This window comes from Cynocephalus volans, chromosome 3, assembly GCF_027409185.1.
Source record: "Cynocephalus volans isolate mCynVol1 chromosome 3, mCynVol1.pri, whole genome shotgun sequence".
NCBI lineage: Eukaryota > Metazoa > Chordata > Mammalia > Dermoptera > Cynocephalidae > Cynocephalus > Cynocephalus volans.
Window position 1 is genome coordinate 70,622,853 of NC_084462.1, and position 19,551 is coordinate 70,642,403.

General features: G+C 51.0%; 1 protein-coding gene across 1 annotated transcript in view; it reads right to left on the reverse strand.

The window, feature by feature from the left end:
• Positions 1–404: 404 nt before the first annotated feature.
• Positions 405–19,551, reverse strand: part of PAQR5 (progestin and adipoQ receptor family member 5) — a 60,823-nt gene continuing 41,676 nt past the window's right edge. Inside the window, exons 4-8 of the mRNA XM_063090030.1 lie at positions 17,499–17,704; positions 13,354–13,480; positions 6,098–6,194; positions 4,682–4,823; positions 405–646 (exon numbers count right to left, since the gene is read on the reverse strand). Coding sequence (XP_062946100.1) covers positions 405–646; positions 4,682–4,823; positions 6,098–6,194; positions 13,354–13,480; positions 17,499–17,704 — 814 coding nt within the window. The remainder of the gene's footprint in view (positions 647–4,681; positions 4,824–6,097; positions 6,195–13,353; positions 13,481–17,498; positions 17,705–19,551) is intronic.

Sequence of the window (19,551 nt, forward strand, 5' to 3'; positions counted from 1 at the left end):
TGGGAGAAGCTTTGCGACATGGAATTCATCAAATGAAGCAAGTTCCATTTTTAAAGCGGAATTCAAAACTACAAGGGTAGTAAACTTAATCCAACTATTTAAATAGAACTGAAAACCTCAATTTAAATAAGTTTAAAACATAATGAAATATCAATAATTTGCCTTAACAAGGACTTGATTGCACCCACGTTCCCCTTTTAAATCACACATATAGGATCAGTGCACATCTAGAAAGATTTCCCTAGTTAAATACCTTTTTGACATGAACCCATTCAAAAATTCCAAGACACCAATCATTATAAATATTTCAGGCCATTGTAAGCCAGTGCCATGCCACCAGTTTATGGTGGTTATGGTGTTGCAGCATAATGTTAACATCTGGCATGAACAGCTTACGGTCTGAATCATGTTTCTTTTTTATGTAATTCCAGCTTGGGAATCCGATACAGAGCAGCCGAGAAATAGATGATGTTGCCGAGGCTGAAGATGACACACAGAAGCACAGCTCCAGCGATCTGAGGGAAGGTGAGGGGCCTGGAGGTGGCCAGAAGCCAGTCCTTCCTCAGAGTCTTGTCCAGAAGTATGGCTTCCATCTGCATGTTCGTGGCCAGGATCACACACACATGAAACAACTGATGACTGTGACCTGCGGCAAATACAGAAAAGGCCATCAGAACCAGCAATAAAAAGGAATGGAGTGTTGATACATGCAATGGCATGTATGCTAAAAACATAATGCTAAGTGAAAGAAGCCAGACAAGAGGCCACATAGTGTATGATTCCATTTATATGAAATGTCCAGAATAGGCAAATCCATAGAGACAGAGTAGATTAGTGGTTGCCTTGAGCAGGGGTGGGGATGGGATTAACAGTACATGGGCATGAGGGATTTTACTGGGGTAATGAAAATGTTCTAAAACTGACTTATGGTGATGGTTGTACAACTTGGTAAATTTACTAAAAATATCACTGAATTGCATACAGTCGTGTGCGACACAACATTTCAGTTAACAAACTGCATATGAGACAGTGGCTATATCACACAGCCTAGGTGTGCAGTAGGCCACACCACCCAGGTCTGTGTAAGTACACTCTATGATGTTTGCACAACAACAAAATTGCCATTGTTAAGCAATGCGTGACTATACTTGACGCTGGGAAATTACTTAATATGTAAAATATACCTTAATTTATTTCTAAAAAGCGTTATAAGAAAAAAAAAAAAGAGGCCATCAGAGCAAATCAAATTCATTTTAAAAACAACTTCTCCACTAGTCTCATTTTCCAAATGAAAAAGTGAGGCACCACGTTCTACCAAAGGTCATCTTTTGAGAGCCAGCGTTTATCAGCTCAAATTTTGGTTTCAGTGCCAAAGGAGAAGCCAGCTGAATTTTCTGTTGGCCGGTTACCAGGTGGTCTTCTCCCTGTGGCTGAGCGATCACAGACACAACCAGCGGCTCTTCCTCCCTGATACCATGCTGGACCCTGCTCATCCGTTGATCATCCTGAGAGGGTAGGAGTCCAGCAGGGGGTGGTGGGAGTGGGCAGGGGCAAGCTGATTCGGCGGCTGGTGAGAAGAGTCCGATGCTGGGGTCAGGGACTGCTTTGGGGGACAACCCTCAGACGGCAGGAGTGAGATGAGAAGACCACATATTATGGGCTGAACTATGTCCCTAAAAAATTCCTACGTTAAAGTCCTAACCCCAGCACCTCAGAATGTGCCCCTATTTTAGAGATAAGGTCTTCAGAGAGATAATTCAGTAAAAATAATCCCTAATCCATTATGACTGGGGTCCTTATAAGAAAAGGAGATTAGGACACAGACGTGCACATACACAGAGGAAAAGATCATGTGACGATGGATGGAAAGGATGGTCATCTACAAGCCAAAGAGAGAGGACTCAGAAGAAACCAACCCTGCCGACACCTTGATCTCAGACTTCCAGCCTCCAGAACCATGAGAAAATACATTTCTGTTGTTTGGGCTACCCAGTCTACTGTGCTTTGTTATGGCAGCCCTAGCAAACTAACACAACATGAGAGTTGAATAAGGATTCTCCTTCCCTTAAAAAGAAAAAAAAAATCAGTGTTGTACCCCCAGGACCTGTCCCAGAAGGTATTCAATGAACGTGTCCTAGGAAAAAACCAGCCTGGCCACCTCCACTACTAAACAGGAGTAGAGTCACGAATAAGAGTGTAGGAGGGCTGAAGATTCTTGAGTGACTGTGGTGCATTCCTCACGAAGATCACCCCCCCAGGAAGAAGATGTGCCTGGAGGTGCCACCCCACCTGATTCAAGCTATACTAATGCGCTGTGTATGATTTCCAGATCTGCATGTGATGCAACAGAGAGCTGAGCTCCCCAAGAGCCATGCAGAGAGCCATGACCAGCAGCATTCACCAACTGAGGTTCAAGCCTGTCTCCATTAAGGCATGAGACAAAAGACAGCCACAAACACAGGATGTCTGAGGTGTGGCTGCAGCAGAAGAGTGATTTCAGCAATCCTGCCCAATGGATGCAGGGATGAGCTTCCTGCAGGCCAGTGCTAGCCATGCCGGCCCAGCACTTCCCACACTGCCTGCAGCTCACAGCTGGTGCTGGAGGGCAATGCTCACCGCTGGCGGATTCCGTTATTCAAGGACTGAGAACTTCCCAAATGTCTGTTAATGATCTGTCATAAACTGTTGTCTAGCAAATCCTCCCCCATTCCACCAGGGCTGCCTTTTTGCTTTGTACTCCTGGACCCAAGAGGACAAGATGAAGATGAATAAATAAAATGTTATTAAGAAGACAGAATGTCGGCAAAAGAAGGCCCAAGTGTAGGGACCCAAATGCCCCAAGGGATCACACCCCGATCACATAAGCCCTTCTCGGCCACACCCCATCATGGCGCTGGTTGCCCTTCTCTTCCGTATTCTCCTTCCCGCCGGCGCGAATTACACACCAATCAGCTCCCCCCAAACCCCATGCAGTATGCTAAGTAGGGATTGTATTTTAAGCCAATCAGCTTTCCCCTTAAAGCCCTATATATGTGTGTGTGTGCTGCCTAATAAACGGGCTCTCTCTGGTGGATTGTCAACTGGTGTTGACTCTTCCTTTCACCAAGGCTATTTTTCCTGCAGCTCCCAAGATTTCATACACAGCCACCTCTACTTCCTCAGGTGGGGCTGGGGAGTGGGCAGGGTGGCAGGGCCTGGGACCTCCAATTCCCCAGCTTCTCATCCTCCTCCTTTTTGGAAATCTGCCCTCTAAATATCTTGCTAGTTGCAACCCTTTCTGGCAGGATAAAAGAAGAAAAGGAGATGGAACTCTAATCAGATCAAACAAAGCAAATATGGCCACATCTCAGGATAAAGGAGATGGAAAATTGGGAACAAAATGGGCTTGGGGAGAACCAAGGTTCCTGCCATGGTGGGGACAATGACTGGCCCTCTGATTCCCATGGACTTATCTAAGGAACTCTCATCCCAAAGACTTGTCACCTTCATCAAAAGTGACCCAAGGGTGCCCTCCTCCCAGCCAGTCCCAGAGCCAGAGTGGGGTAAACACATTCCACAGAGCCCCGAGCCCTTCCCAAGACAGAGGAAACGAACTCAGCCGGCAGTGACTCAGACACCTTCTCTCGACCACATCACTTCTCAACTTCAGTGAGGTTCAGGCCCACCTGGAGAATCACACAGCCTCTGTGTGAGTGCTGGGCCCCAGCTGGGGTTTCTGGTTCAGGACGTCTGGGAGGGTGGGGGGCAAGAATCTGCACGTGCCCAGGTGATGCTGCTGGTCTGGGCACCACACCCTGAGAACCTCTGCTTCACCACCACTCCCGGACCCTCCCACCCACCATGCACAAGCAGACAGACATCTCCCCTCCTTTGTACGACCCTGTTGCCTGGTAGCTCAGAGCCATCTGAACCCTGTCTTTCCTCTTCTCCACAGCTGCCCCCAATGTTCATGTTCTATGTAATAGGAGGACTTCCCCGGCCCAATACCCCATCAGAATGCTTTAGAGCCACCTGCTCTCCATCCTTTCCCATCCTACCTAGCAATGTACTGACTATGGACATCCTAGCCTCTGTCACCATGCAATGTCACTCACATTGGCCTGTGCCTGGTGAGCTTCCTGCAGAGTTGCTTCTCTCCCTGCCCCGGCCTGCCTCTTTGCAATGACATCCACTGGTGTTAGGAATGGGACCCCTCTCCTGTAACGGACTGAATTATGTCCCCCCTAAAACTCATTGAAGCTTGAATTGTGTCCCCCAAGTTTTACGTATTAGAAACTTGGCCCCCACTGCCACTGTTAAGAGGGTGGGAGATCCTATTACGGTAATTGAAAGGTGGAGCCTTGAAGAGGTGACTGGATTGCAGGACAGTGCAGTAGTGAATGGATTAAAAATGGTGGTCCGGGGCATGGTTCTGAGGGCTTAAAAAGAAGAGAGTCTGTCTCTCTTGCTCTCTCTCTCTCTGCTCTCTCTGCTTCCATCATCTTGCCATGTGAGACCCCTGGGTCACTGTCACCACCATTAGATGGACTTTGGACTTCCCAGGCTCAGAAACTATAAGCAATAAATTTTATTTTCTTTATAAATCACCCAGTTTCAGATGTTTTGTTACAAGCAACAGAAACAGACTAAAACATCAGCCAAGAGGGCAACGAGCACAGCAGCAAGGCCACTGCCCACTCACCAACGTAGTCAAAGCGTCCAGGGGCCAGGCGCTCCGGCAGGCGAGCAGAGTACAGGAAAGAGGCCAGGAGGGTCATAAGCACGTGCTTCTGGTGGTACAGGGTGGCTTCATTTCGTGCACTCTCCCCTGGGAACAGGAATAGCTGCAGGTGGTTAGAGAAACATCAGGCCTTGGGAGGAGGATTGGCCTTAGGCCGGCCCTCTTCCTTCTTGACACCTACAGCTGAGACTGTGGGAGGCTCTGACACCCACACATCTCGGCACACATGTGGGGACTCCAGAGGCCAAGGCCTTCACCTCCTCAGGCCTGTGGCCTGGAAGAGGGAACTCTCAGGGACTATGTGAGAATTCCTATTCTGAGTGTGATCAGTAGACCCAAGACGATTGTATTTTAATCCCCCAAATGCTCATGAGAGCCTTTTGTGTTATTTAATTACAAAAAAAGAAAGGAAGGAAGGAAGGAAAGAAAAGAAAAGGAGGGAAAAAGAAAAACCATATTAGATATATTGCTACTCTTTCTACGGGTAAAATGTAAGTATAGTAAAAAGTGGTCTATTCACACTTAAACTCACCTTTAACCAGCACGTCCACTGAACTGATGCTCCTAATTAAGGCTTTAAGGCCCAAAAATCCCTGGAAGGACTTCTGAGTCATCAAAATGTATTATTTATGAACATTACACTGTTTTAGAGTTAGTGTAGCTTTTGTGTTATTATTGTCAATAATGCCAGTAGCTGCCACACCCTAAGGACTATGCCTTTTTCATGCACCATTTCGTATGAGCCTCAACAGTTATCAGAATTTGAACTCAGGCCCATGTGATTTGAGGGTGCATGGACTTTCCCTTTCTTGACCTTCTTGTCATCTCTCCTACACCCTCTTCCTTTGTGCCTTCCATCTAATTCCCATCTATCCTTTAAGACCTTCATTCATATTTTCTCCTTTAATACTAATAATACATTAATTGGTAATATACAATAATGCATTTATTGAACTCTTGACACCAGCCAGCAATTTACTTGTTATCTCATGTAATCCTCCCCACAGCCCAATGAGAGGTGTTATTACCACACCCATTTTACAGATGAGGAAAATCAAGGTGTAGAGAACCTGTCCAAGGACTGGCAGTGAATATTACAGATTTACTTCCAGAGCCCACTCTCCTGCTCACTCTACTAAACCCAGGCTGCCTGCCCTGCCTGGGGATTGTTCCTGAGCCCCCAGTCACATTGTCCGTCAGGACCTCTGTGTACATGGTTAAGAGTGGTCTCCTAACCACTTCACAAGTGCCATCAAGCACTTGGGACTCCTGCATGTCCTGCAGTGCCCAGAGCAGTGCTTTGACCCCCAGAAGCTCAGGAAACAATGGACTCCCTGGAGTTTCCGCAGCAGAGAGGAGGTGCAGCCAGGCCCTTACCCTGTAGAAGATGGGGAGGGAGTCCCAGGTGTAGGGATAAGCAAAGGCGAGGATACGAAGCACCTTACAGAGCCTGGGCTTCTGGATTTCAAGAAACCTAAATCGGAGAAGGAAAGGGGGAGAAACAGGAATGAGAAGAGTTTTGGTAGGTTACACATATGAGCACACATACACTCACACCCTGAAAACAACCGACGGTCTGGTGGTCAGCAGAGGTCAGGCATTTTTGCACAACGCTCTGTGGCCAGCAGCTTCTCCACCAGCCTCTTCCATTTCTCCCATCCCAATGGAAGTGATAAAACCTCAGACGTGAGAAGATTTCTGGAGAAACCATCTCCCGACACCGTGATAAGCACTGGTACCCAGACCAAGCCAGGGAGGAAGCACTGGGCAGAAACCGTTCAAGGGCCAAGTTATTTAACTACAAAGAACCCATTAAAGTCCAATTACCAGCACGACAGGGAGATGTGTGGATGTGCAGGGGACACCACTGGCACAGACCCCCAGCGGAGCTCATGCGGCAAAGGCCAAGGTGCACCCAGCTAGTCAGAGCCACCCAGGTGATTACCATGCAGAAGGTCTGGGTTCAGGTAGGTGTTTGATCACTTGGAGAGGTTTCTGGAAGATTTATACTACACTCAGGGACAGCGGCCTGTGGAAACTGAGTAATCGTGAAGTCTTCCCTTCTCTCCTTCATCACCACACCCACCCCACCTCCAATCCAGAGACAGATGAAGCCAACATTAAAATGAGTGATGCTGACTGTCACGAGGAGAGGCAGGCCCTCCAGACAGAACATGACAGGGCCTCTGCTGGCTTGGGCCCAGGCTGGGGCAAGGGCAGCGGTGGAGAGTGGGAGAAGCTGGGCGGCACAGGTGGCAGGCTGGACACCAGGAGGACATAGAGGGGTGAGGAGAATCTCCACACAAAAACACATCCCTGAACTGAGGCTTGGGCAAGGAAGTGCTCATGTGCCCTGGCTAGGCCACCAAAGCCAGGTGGCAGGGGCAGATGCCCACTCAACACCACAGTGTGTTGTGGGGGGCTGGGTCCTCCCTGGAGGCCAGCACGGATGGCTGCTCTGACGCAGTCTACAGCAGCTGTCAGTCCTGCCGCTCATCGTGCACTCTGGCAGCGTGGGGTCTACGCCCTACCATCGTCCCCACCTCTGCTCCTCATACCCTCGTCTCAGCCCACGAGCCTGACTTTCTCCTTCATATGCCCGGGAGTGGGATACGGCACAGACTCCCACATCTGGGCAGTCGGGGAACCCTCCTCGAGGTCAGGCGCTGGCTCTGATCAGACCTGGAGCCCCCACGCCCAGCCCGGAAGCAGGTCTGAGGACGTGGACATTCTCCAGTCTGTTGTGTTCCGCACAGTCCTCAGGGCAGCCGAGCAAGATGGCGTGCATGGGGATTCCTGTGCCAGGGTAAGAGGACACCTCTGTGGGTCTGACAAGCCCCACAGCCTCCAGTCACAAGCTCCAGCCTCGCTCAAGTTCACTGACATATTTCTTCTTCTTTCCTGACCCTGCCCATACATCAAAGAAGCACATGGCAGGTACTGGGTGGGGAAGGAAGATAAACTCAAAGAGCAGGAGGGGACTTCAATTCATCATCTCCCAACACAAGAACCACAGCCTTGGATGAAACCACAAACTTAGGAGAGGAGAGGCAGCACCACAGCATGATTTCATGTGGAGTGTTTGATCTGCACAGCTGGGTTTGAATCCTGACTCTGCCCTTCAGGACTGTGTGACTTTGGCAGGTTACTTAACCCTTGTGTGTCTCCAAATCCTCATGTACAACATAGGACAATAACTGACCCTCCCTCACAGGGTTGTTGTAAGGATTTGATGAAACAATGCTCGCAAGGTGTTTAGAACTGTGCATAGCACAGAGTCATACTTTTAAATGGCAGCTTTTAAAAAATACATGTGTTGTGGGGCTCCATTCTCTCCCCCTCCTCATCTTGTAACTGTTGGACCAGAAAATAGGCACAGGAGGGAACAGACATGTTCTGGGTGAACTACTAAAGTCAGATAAGCTGTTAAGAGGCAAAGCTAGGATTTAAATCCGGGGCTGTCCAGCCTCCAAGTTTCACACTCCCCCTGCCTTCCCGTAGCAAGCAGGCTCATAGGCCTCAGAACACCACCCAGCTCTCGCCCTTCCCTACACTGCCTCTGCCGCAAGGGGCAAAGAGAACACACTCCTGCTATCCCAAGAGCCAGGGCACCTGCCTCAACTGCCTTCTCATCTACACTCGCAGACCCTGCCCAACCATGGCAGGCCCACTCCCTTCTGCCCTGGGCACTGCCACTGCCTGTCATTTCTGGGTTGAGAGCCTTGCTCTTAAATGCGCTCCATGTGGCCACTTACACACGAAGAAATCTGGCTCTGGCTGGCGAGGGCCATCCCCCAAAGCATGGATTTCCTGTGACTTGAGACAACATTCCGCCCGGCCTGATAAAGTGCTTTCCCAAGGGTAAACGGACCAGCCTCTCCAGCTGCAAAGCCGAGTCTACAGGGGGAAAAGGAGAAAAAGCAGAACAGAGAGAGAGAGACAGCAGCAGAGAAAAAAAAAAAAAAAAAAGGCAGAAGGGCCAGCAGCCACAGAGAGGGGCCTCCCACCACCGAGGTGCAATTACACATCAGGCCACAGGATGTCGCCACAGCCAGCGATTCCAGGAGTGAGGGGCCAGGACGGCAGAATCCTCCAAAGCCCCCTGGCCCGGAAGACTCCAAAGCCCAGCCTACTATGGCAGTCCCTGCACCCAAGGGCTGAGGAGCTAGTTTCTGGGGAGCCAGGCCTCCTCTGCCCAGAACGAGGTTGGCAGGAAACACTGGATTTCGAAATGAAGCCTCCATGACAAGAGGGTGGATTCAATACTAGTCTGTTCCAAAACATGATAAATCTTGTTGCAACGAAGGTGGAAAGATTAAAACCCAGAATTCTGGAACTAGTGCTTGAGACTAGTGAGCCTTTGGAAAAATCACTGTACTGCAGAGAAGTTATGGTTGTTTTGTGATTGTGTGTGGGTCGTGTCCAGTTTTGGAGACTCACAGGGATATGGACATTTCCATGTGCCGGCCCCTGGCCCTAGCAGCACTTTGTCATCCAGCTGTGCCTCCCTGACCTCCAGAAGAGTGAGAACCATGTCTGCTGGGCCTTCTACCTCCAGTGCTGACCTCTAAGCCCTCTTTCAGACCTGCTCATGCCCCTCTGAACACCCGCATCTCTCCCACAGGGCAGCTCACTTTCCACCAGGATGAATGTTAATCTCTCCCCCGCACAGCACTGACCATGGGGATGTCACTCAGCAATCATTTGTCAAAAAGTCAGCTGTTGGATGCATTGGGTGGATGATCTAAAGTGACCTGCAGGTGCAGGCCAGTTAGTTCACTTGGTTAGAGCATGGTGCTGATAACACCAAGGTAAAGGGTTCAGGTCCCCATACCAGCCAGCCACCATATAATAAAAATAAAATGAAAAATAAAAAAATAAAGTGACTTGTGACATACAGACTGTATCACTAACGTTCCTAAAGGCAGTGGCGACCCCTTCCTGGGCATTTGGGTGGTCGGCAGGCATGAGCAGGTGGGGCCTCGGCTACCCCCACTTTGCTCCAAGACCCACAGAGAGGACATGGCATTCTGTCATTTCCCCTCTCAAAGGCTAAAGAATGAGAGGGCACTTTTCTGGAACATGTTCATTTGAACTAAATTCCATGCTCATAAGAGCCAAAAAACCACTCAGGGGACTACAAAGTTCTCTATGTTGAGATGGACCTTAATGGTCTGTATTGTAACAGAATGAATGCCATTTAAACCCTGATGTTCTGATAAGCGTGTGAACAACGAACAGTCTAACTTTGGGGTTCCTGGTCTCCTGAGCTTCCGAGAAGGGGAAGGCGGTTCTCTGCTGCTCCTGCCATACCGTTGCTGATGAAACAGGTGGGACAGGCAGGGGTGGGGCCAGGGGAGGGAGACTCTGAAGTGCTGGCATTGCAGGATGCCCAGCCAGAACGAACCCGATGGCATCTTCTCAGATCCCTTGTTGAAGGTGTGGACACCGCAGCCCAGTAACACAGCTGTTGGGGAGCAGAGCGAAAATCCAGGCCCCCAGATGGCCAGGTCCTCCTTTGTACCTACTTCCCCTGAAGTGACTCAGGGCCAGCGTCACTCCTGTGCATGAGTCATCTTTCTCACTCTCCAGACACCAAAGACAGAGTCAGTGAAAGAAAATGAGGAGGACCGGCCTCATAGGAGTGGGGAAACCAGCAATGTGGGAACGCGGAAAGAGGACGAGATACGAAGGGAAGCGGAAGGGCCACAGAAGGGATGGTCACTTTCCTGGCTCCAGGAATGTGGCATGTGCCCCCTTCCTCCCTTTCTGTTCCAGCAGAGTCCCCCACAGCCCTCACTGCAGTGGTGGTTAACACACCTGGCAGCCCCTTGAGGCACGGAAGCTGAGTCCATGGAATTCTCTTCTTAGGAGATCATCAGCCTTCATGAGCAAAGGGCCAGTCCTCATGGGACACCTGATGCACGCCAAGCCCCCAACCACCCTCTGAACCCCTCTCCAGCCACTCTGCCCCTTCCACCCTCACAAGCCCTGGCAACGCTGGGGCTCCTTGCTGCTTCCTGATCTGTCCCATCCCCTCTGACATCTCCTCCCTGTCCGGGCTGTTCGCTGGGCCCTTCCTTCCTCTCCAGCTTAAGTGTTTGACCTCCCTGCATGCTCAATCCTAATGCCACTACTCAGAACCCCGTGTGTCCAAGCAGGTGCCATTCTGCATCATCACTGTTTGCATATGCTACACTCAGTCATGCTACACTCTAAAGGAAATAGTCTCTCCATCCTGGGCTTTTTGGGGAATCTGCAGTCTGCCTCTCCTACTGCACTAGGCATTCTCAAATGGCAAGGGCTACGTCTCACTCCTGGAATCCTCAACTTTTAACGTGGTACCTAGAGCATGGCAGGCATTTAAGGAATGTTGGGTGGGTGGGTAGACGGGTGGAATAGCCAAAGACATGCTCCATAAATAAACAGGACTAATCTATTTCATTGGCAAGGAGAGAAGCCCCAAACTTGGGCACTCAGTAGATTCCTGGCGAAGCTGCCCAACCAAACAAGTTCATCCAAACGCTCCAGGCATGCCACATACAAAAAACCCATCCACTATATCTGAACAATCAGGGGGGACTCCTGCCTAGAAGAAAGAAATCTGCCCTGGTGGCTTACAGGTGATTCATGGACCTTTTATTTAAAAAGAAAAAACAGCAAGGGCTGGCCCGTGGCTCACTCAGGAGAGTGCGGTGCTGATAACACCAAGGCCCCGGGTTCGGATCCCATATAGGGATGGCCGGTTAGCTCACTGGGTGAGTGTGGTGCTGACAGCACCAAGTCAAGGGTTAAGATCCCCTATCGGTCATCTTTTTAAAAAAATAATAATAATAAAATAAAATAAAATAAAATAAAATAAAATAAATAAATAAAAAACAGCAAATGTACAAAGAATTTGCATTCTGAGTTCACGGGGAAGCAGTCTTAGAGAATTAATTCTGAGACTGCTTCCAGAGCCACGTGGCCCTGTAGGAGCCAACCAGACACCAGCAGTGGCTGGTCCAGCTGTGTCCAGGTTCCTGGACCAGGGCCTGTCCACGCATCAAGCACGGTGCCTCCAAGGCACGCTTCATCTCTTCTGGGCTGTTTTTAGCATCATTATCACTTTTCTATGTGTGTTATGCCTTGTCTTACCCAAGGCAGGGGCCCAGTCTCCTTCTCTGTCCATTATCTGCACAGTCCTCACAGCTCCCAACCTGGCACAGAGGCTGCACTTAATAACAAGCTTTTAATTGCCAGAGTCCCTGAAGTGTTAGGGGAGAAAGAAGTAATAACCCCAGATGTCTGATTTTATTTTTGCCCCTATGGGTGTACCCTATCTCCTCACAGCTTTAGGGGAACTCTGTGATTTCCAGTAGGGAAGAGACAGTCCCCCCAGCCCCCCAAATCCCGTCCCCAGGAACTTCGAAGGAATGAAACCACACAAAATCCTGGGTTGAGACTGCACCTAGAAAGGAGACTCTCACTCCCACGGAAAGCAATTCCACATGCCCAACCTGTCTTGGGACAGGTAAATGGAAGGCAAGTTGGGCCAAGTATTCCTGCTGCTTGCTGTTGAAGAATCTATCCTAATACTTTTTTAAAAACCAGTTTCTCAAGCGTGTGAAACTAATCTACTCTCCCTGAGTTCCACAAAACCTAAGTTTTTATAAGAAGGAAGATGGAGCCAAAATCATTCTGGAGAAGTTACAGGGGCACATCTCACCCTCCCCGTCTTTTGCTGGGGGGGCGGGGAAGGATGGAGGGCTGCGTGGTCCAGCAGCGAGACTTAAACTGGCTCACTGGGACCGGGAGATGGCGGGAGGGGGCACAGACTGCCAGGGAGGCTGCCACTGAAGATCCCCAGCCCGGAAAACACCCAGCACCTTGGTACTATCCACACAGGCTGTCACCCCAGCACAAACATTTGGGAGGTTTCCTAAGTAATTTAGGGAACCAGAGCTTTCAGGCAGTTCACTTTTACAAAGAGCAGAATAAACTAGTGTAGTCATCCCCAGAACAACGCCCTCTGCACTCACACTCCAATGAGTTTTCTTGAGTGAAAGTAAAAAAAAAAAAAAGCAGGAATCAGAGACACTGAACTGGGTGTGACTCATGGCTGTGGCGATGTGCTGGACATTTAAATACCATCCGTCATCCATCACACACACCTAGAGCCCTATTTGTGGGGCACCTCCTCTGTGCCAGGCTTGGGCTAGACGCTCTGGGTACGTTACCTGTAATCTTTACCTCTATTGGCCCCAGTTCATAGACGAGCAAACGGAAGTTTTGGATAAGTACCAAGGAGGATGTGGGATGCCCAGCAACAGAACCAGCTACATAATTTGTAGGGCCCGGTACAAAATCAAAGTGTAGGACTCCCTTGTTCAAAAATTATTAAGAATTTCAAGAAGCAGAGCCTTAAACCAGGGATGGGGCTCTTCTGAGCACGAAGCCCTGAGCCATCACGAAGGCAGCACAGCCATAAGACCCGTCCCGACCAGAAACAGCAGTCAACCTGGAACGGAGTGCCAGGCTCCCCAGCGCCCTTTCCACCGAGCCCGCCTCTTACCCCGTTCCCCGCAACCACCCATGGAACTGTGTGCGAGGCCCTCCCTCCCACTCCTATCTGAGGTCACAGCAGCAGGTACCTGGAGTAGCAGGAGAGGCCGGTGCTGAGGATGGTGTTCAGCACGGCCAGGGTCACATAGTAGTCATGGAAGGTGGTGCACACCAGCGCGTCCGGGAACGTATATGCAGAGTAGGCAATGGCTACGCCTGGGGAAGAAAAAGCAGCCTTGGGAAAGAAGCCAGGCCTTAGCACCGTATGGACCCCTTGAAACCTGTCCCCAGCATCCAGCTTAGCTCCCATCATCCCCACAGACCCACGGACAGTCCTGCCTCCACACCCTTCTTGTGCCATTACCCCTACCCCCAGAATGTACCTCTCCTCTCCACCCACCCAAATCCTATCCTGAGAATTTACTGTGAGCCCAGCATTGCTCCAGTGCCTTACGCATATTAACTCACATAACCCTCGCACTTATTCCCATTTTACAGATGTGGCACAGAGTTTTAGTAACTCACCCAGGGTCACATAGCTAGAAAGTAGCAAAGCCAAGCTTCAAACCCAGGCAGTTTAGCAACAAAGTCCCTGCATTTAACCACATGCTATTGCCCACATTGACAGCCCCTGTGCGCTCAGCTTTACTCTTAAGAGTGTACACATCTCACCTGCCCAGTGACGGTGATGCTCCTTGTGGAAAGATCAGTGTTGGAGGGAGGGCCTTCTTTAAGGCAAGGCATATCTTATCAATGGCTGGGGGACAGGCCAGCTGAGAGGCTGGGTCTAAGAGGTTAGCCATGTATTTTATGTTTTAGGTTTTGGAGTTTGTGAGAGAAGGGTTATCTAAGAACTTTCTAGACACCTGTTTGCTGAGGTTTTTATTTGGAAGAACAGGGGAGATCACTGTCCTTTTCAAAGAGGCAGGAGAAAGGGGCTTAGACCTGCACGCTCACCTACTGAGGCCCACCCTGGGATAGGCAGCTTGTCAGCCTAGGGCCTGAGAGGTCATACCTAAGGTCACCTGTTATTCCAAAGACATGGAGAAACTTGAATCCTAGCTCAAGGCTGAAACAGGCCGAGCTCGGCCACACAGGTTCAACCTCTGCCTTTTACCCTATTTGGAAGATGGATCGAGTGAGGCTGGTCATACGGGCAAAAAGGGCCAAGAATCTCTCTCCTGGCACCATGCTTCCACTCCACCTGGAACTGCCTCCTGGGGGACAGACAAGCCCTTCCCAGGCCTGATGCTACAAGGAGGCTCCCACCTGGACCAGGGTGCATTCACTCAGCAGATGCTGACCGCGGTCAAGGTGCATGCCAAGCTCCGTGGGCCACACACCGTGAGGGAGCCTCACCCCTGCCCAAAACGTCAGCACAAAGCAAAATGCATGGGAGCCTCAAGGGGGTCCCAGTGCGAGGTGGGTGTTCAGGCTGGATGGAGCATCAGATCAGGCAAAGATACCAGTGTTGGAACAGCCTGGAAAGTCGGTGGGGATCCTGACAGGTGCCTGCGGGAGGCAGGACTTTCCATGAACAGGAGCAGACTCAGCTCTGGGTGCCAGGCCAAGGAAAGTGAACTTCCTCCTCAGGCAATAGGGAGTCACTGAAGGTTTTTCAGTAGGACCAAAAACCTAGTGAAAGTGCACAGGATGGCCTTGAGGGAGGGACAGCTGGGGCAAAGGCCACACCCAAGGGACTGAGAGAGGAAGGAGAATGGGGACATGAGGGCAGCTGCACAGGTGGAGTGGGAGCCGGAGAAAAATCAATAGGCTCCTCAACTGACTGCACCCTCCTTCCATGTCTGCTGAGCACTTCCCCACACCCAGCACTGGGCCAGGGCTAGAACACCAAGCATAAAAGACATACCTCCTGTCCTCAGAGAGTAGTTCCCAGCAGGAGTAGGAATGAAGGAATCGGGACCAGACTGGGGATCAGAGCTACGATGGAGGTGGACCCCAGCCTGGGGGCTTGGAGGAGGTCACAGGGCAGCCCCCCACCCTCCCAGGGCGGAGCCTTGAAGACCCTGAAGGGAAGGGAAGAGAGCGTTCCGGGAAATGGCATATGTGAGGGTACAGAGAAAGGAGACCCTGGTGGCAAGGGGAACTCTTACACTGACAGACAGTGAGCCAGGCGATGGAGGAAGGCAGTGCACAGTGGTGCCTGGCCACCTACCCCTGGCTCTATCCTTTACAAGCTGTGTGAGCCTGGGTAACCCACCTTCATTATCCTCACCTGCAGCACAGGGTGATAATAGTACCCCTCAGGGGGTTGCCGTCAGGCTTGACGAGGGGATCGTGGTGATGGCTATCCTCTAATGCTGACTAAGTGCCAGGCACCATCCTAAGGGCTTCACTTAAAAAACATTTAGTCATCATAACACTCCTATGAGGAAGGTGTCATGCCGATTCCACTGGCTAGAGAGCTGAGGCTTAGAGAGGTTAGGACACTTGCACAGGAGCACAGAACTGCTGCGGTGGCGGTGGTGGGCTCCGGACCTTAGGCACCACCTCATGCTGCTCCTCAGGGACGTGGGCCAGGTGTGGCAGTCCCCCCAGATCCCTGCTCTCATCATAAACATGTCTGTGGCAGGCAAGCGAGGGCCACGCAGGGCCCCCAGCTGAGGAGTTTGGACTTCACCCCAGGGTATGAGGGACCCTGAAAGGTGTTAAGTGGGAGGGTGGCATGGTAGGAGGTGTTGCAAACCTCCCGGGGGCTGCCAGAGGAACTGAAGGGCGGGGCAGGGCAGGGCAGCGAGGAGGAAGAGGGCAGGGGAGAGGCGCGGGGCTGAGCCAAGTCCAGAGGATTTGAGGAACTGCTGGGAGAGATGCGCCCTGAACTTGATAACAGATTATCGATTAGACAGGTGGGCAGGGAGTGGGGGTGGGCGGAGGGGGACTTGAGGTTTGTTTACAGATTTCTGACTTGGGAGGATGAGTAGGAGTGGCACCACTAGCCAGGTGGGACATTACAGAAGGGAAGCAGAGGTTGGGGCGGGGTGGGAGGACACAGACTGTGCGGTCTCCCGGCTCAGAGGTGGCGTGGACCTCAGGTGAGTGTTTAAGCCGGGGGGGGGGGGTCACTGACCAGAGGCATTGGGGGATGGTGTGGGCACGGAGATCACCCAGGAGCTAGACAGGTAAGAGAAGAGGCCCAAGGACTGATTCTGACCACCCTCCTGTCCCCCATCTGTGAAGGAGGCAGAGGAAGGGGAACCAGCAGAGACTAGTGAATGTGCAGGATGGGAGAACTGGGAGGGAGGGAAGCAAAGGGACAGAGAAAGAGGGGGCTGGGGGGGCCGTGCCAAAGCTGGCAGGGGAGGTTGGGGCCGCAGCAGCCAGTTTTAGTGAATGGGGGGACTGAATAGCAGAGCACAGAAGTGGGCGGTGGGGACTGTGCGCTTGGCTTGTGAAAGAAGGGAGAGAGGAAAGAGGCTGGAGGTGGACTCCTCGTGGACAGCCTCCTGTGCCAGGGAAGACAAGGACTGGCTTTGACACCTAGAGTGGGACTGGAGCGAGGAAGAGGCTAGAAGTAGGATCGACAGGGATAGATGGATGCCCATAAGTGGGAGAGAAGAGGAGGCGGGAGGAGGGGCACCATAGTCAATGAAAAAGACAAGGAGGGCGGGGATGTCAACATCCAACTTCACCAGCTCTGGGTTTGCCGCTCTGTCCCTGTGGCACTTTGAGCAAATCTCTGACTGCTTTAAGCTCCCAGACAAAGGAGGTTTGTGACCGCATCCTCCTTCTCCAGCAGGTGTGTGCTGGAATTGACCCATCCCAGCCTGTTGCTAAACACAGCTGTCATTAAAAGTGAAGTTACATAAACTCACAATTACATAAATCACACTAACAAGAATGCTAAGTTCTCACTGAAAACGTGTCTGTAAAGTGGAATTACTACGTAACTGTGTGCTACTCCATAGCCCACCTCTGCGTTCAGTGGTGTCACACTGGCAGATTCAAGGTGGCCACACTGGGGGCATTTATACCACAGAAATCGGCAGACACTACAGATCAGAGCTGTTGTCCCCAGAGAGCCAGTTGCTAATATTTACCAGCACGTCTGTGGACAAGCTTCCTACAAAACACTCATCAGGAACCTGGATGGGACACTGGCATTCCCATGACTCTTCTGCAAACTCATCAAAGCCTCGTGGTGACCCCAGCTCGGAGGGAAAGGGACAAGTATCTCAGTCACAGGGTGGGAAGGCAAGAGCAGGGCCTCACGTACCCAGGCTGAAGAGGTTGACAGCGCCATAGTCCAGGAAGTAGCAGATGTGCCGGGCATTCGTGGACATAGAGCTGAAGGTGTGGGCACAGCTGGACACGAGGGGGTACACGCAGCTGGTGCACATGTACACGAGCATAGGCCAGGAGTAGCTGTCACTCTGGATGTCCGTCACATACAGTGCAGTCCCAAACCTCCACACAAAGAACCTAGAACACAGCATGGCCCGCTCAACCCCTGGGGTGGGGGCTCCTCTAACACTCTTCACCTGTCTCTGCCTTCCTTTCTCCTGGGATGCCCAATCCCTGTGTCTTCTCACTTTGGTGAAATGCCATGTGCGGGGGGGGGTGGTGTCTTTTTTTGCTTGGGAGGCAGTAAGTTGGGTTTGGGCAGGTGGGGTAAGAAGAGAGCCTTTAGGTTTATCTAGTCCAATCCCCTCCTTCGCTGTAGTGATGGAATCCCTCTTACAGCACCTTGCCTAAGTGATTCTCCAGCCTTAGCTTGCATGCTTCCAAGGACTGGGGTTCACCACCTACCAAGGCAGCTCAGAGTACTGGAAAGTTCTTCACTGAGCTCAAATCTGCCTCCTTGGAATCTATCTGCATTTAATTGACCCTAGTTCTCCCTGTCAGGATCATAGAAAACAAGCCCATCAAATCATTTAAGGCAGTCTTCTTCCCCTCCTCCCACCTCTTTGAACTTCACATTAAATAACCCTAGTTCACTCAACCATTCATTTCAGGATCCAAATTTGGTGCCATCACCATCCCCATGGTTTGTCTTTGTCCCCTCTAGCTTGTCTCTGTTCCTCTTGTAGGAAGGCTCCTCAAACAGAAGCAATCCCCCAGGTGGAGACTTGAAAGTCCAGAGGACAAGAGGACTGTTTTCTCCCTCTTCTTCCACACTCTTCCTCCACTAAGATTGCAATCACTTTCCTGAGTGGCCACTTCCCATCGCTGGCTCTCAGCCAACCCTACACAGAGACACTGCACAGTTTGGGGTCAGATCTGTCTGACCTATACCCCCCGTGTGGGGTCCTGCCGACAGACCACCTTGCCTCCACAAACCACTCCTTAAGAGCTGGCTCCCTTTCCTACTAACTCATCCAAAGAGGGGACACGCTACAAAGCTTCTTCTGAAGGGATGTTGCTAAATCTTTCTGGCTACATTTGTGGTCTTTTCCCCCCGCTGTCCCATTAGAAGTAAAGCTTCAGCTATCTGCTGTTCATTAAAACGATCCTTTTGTCATCTGGAGATTCTTCTGTAGTCCTTGTTTCCTTAAGGAGTTTTGATTTGGGCTTTCCCAAGCCGTTCCTACCACTCTGTTGTTCAATCCAGATAGTCTCTGAGAGCCTGGCATGCTGTAGGGGTGCCGTAGGCAGTGGGGGGCAGGGGTTCAGCCAGCTTGGCTCAGCTGTCAAATAGCTAAAGAGTCATCCAACAGGGATCCTTGCACAGAGCTCCCACAAATAAGAATGGACAGTGCAGCACTCTTTATAGTGGCACAAATCCTAAAACAGCCTAAATCAATTGTGGTTCATCCATAAAATGGAACACCAGGCAGTGTTCAAATGCCCAAGAGACTTGTAGCTCCTGACAGAGCGAGATCTCTGAGGGAGAAAAGCAAGGAGATAGCAGTGGGAGAAAGGAAGCAGGGGCTGGGGACACACACCTGTCACAGATGCTCACACATCCCCAGATGAGCTCAGGGAGAACAACTAGGGGCCGGGGAAGAGACAAACTCTAGTCCCTCTGCAATGTTATCATTTATTAGCATGTATACTTTTTACTTAAGTAAAAATCTAAAAAAACAAACAGCCTCCTCGAGCAGGTGGTTGCTGCCACCCCTGCCCAGTCTGCAGGCCCCAAGGCTGTCACGTTTTCTTACAGATCACCCTACTCCACCCCGACACGGGGCTCTCTTCTCCACTGGGGTGGTGTGGAACCAAACATCCTTCCCTGCATTTTGGCCCTGGGTCTGTTTGCTCACTTCCATCAGGCTAGCTGCTCCTATGCAGGAGCACGGGGGCCTTCCTCGGGCCCATCTCCACTGGCG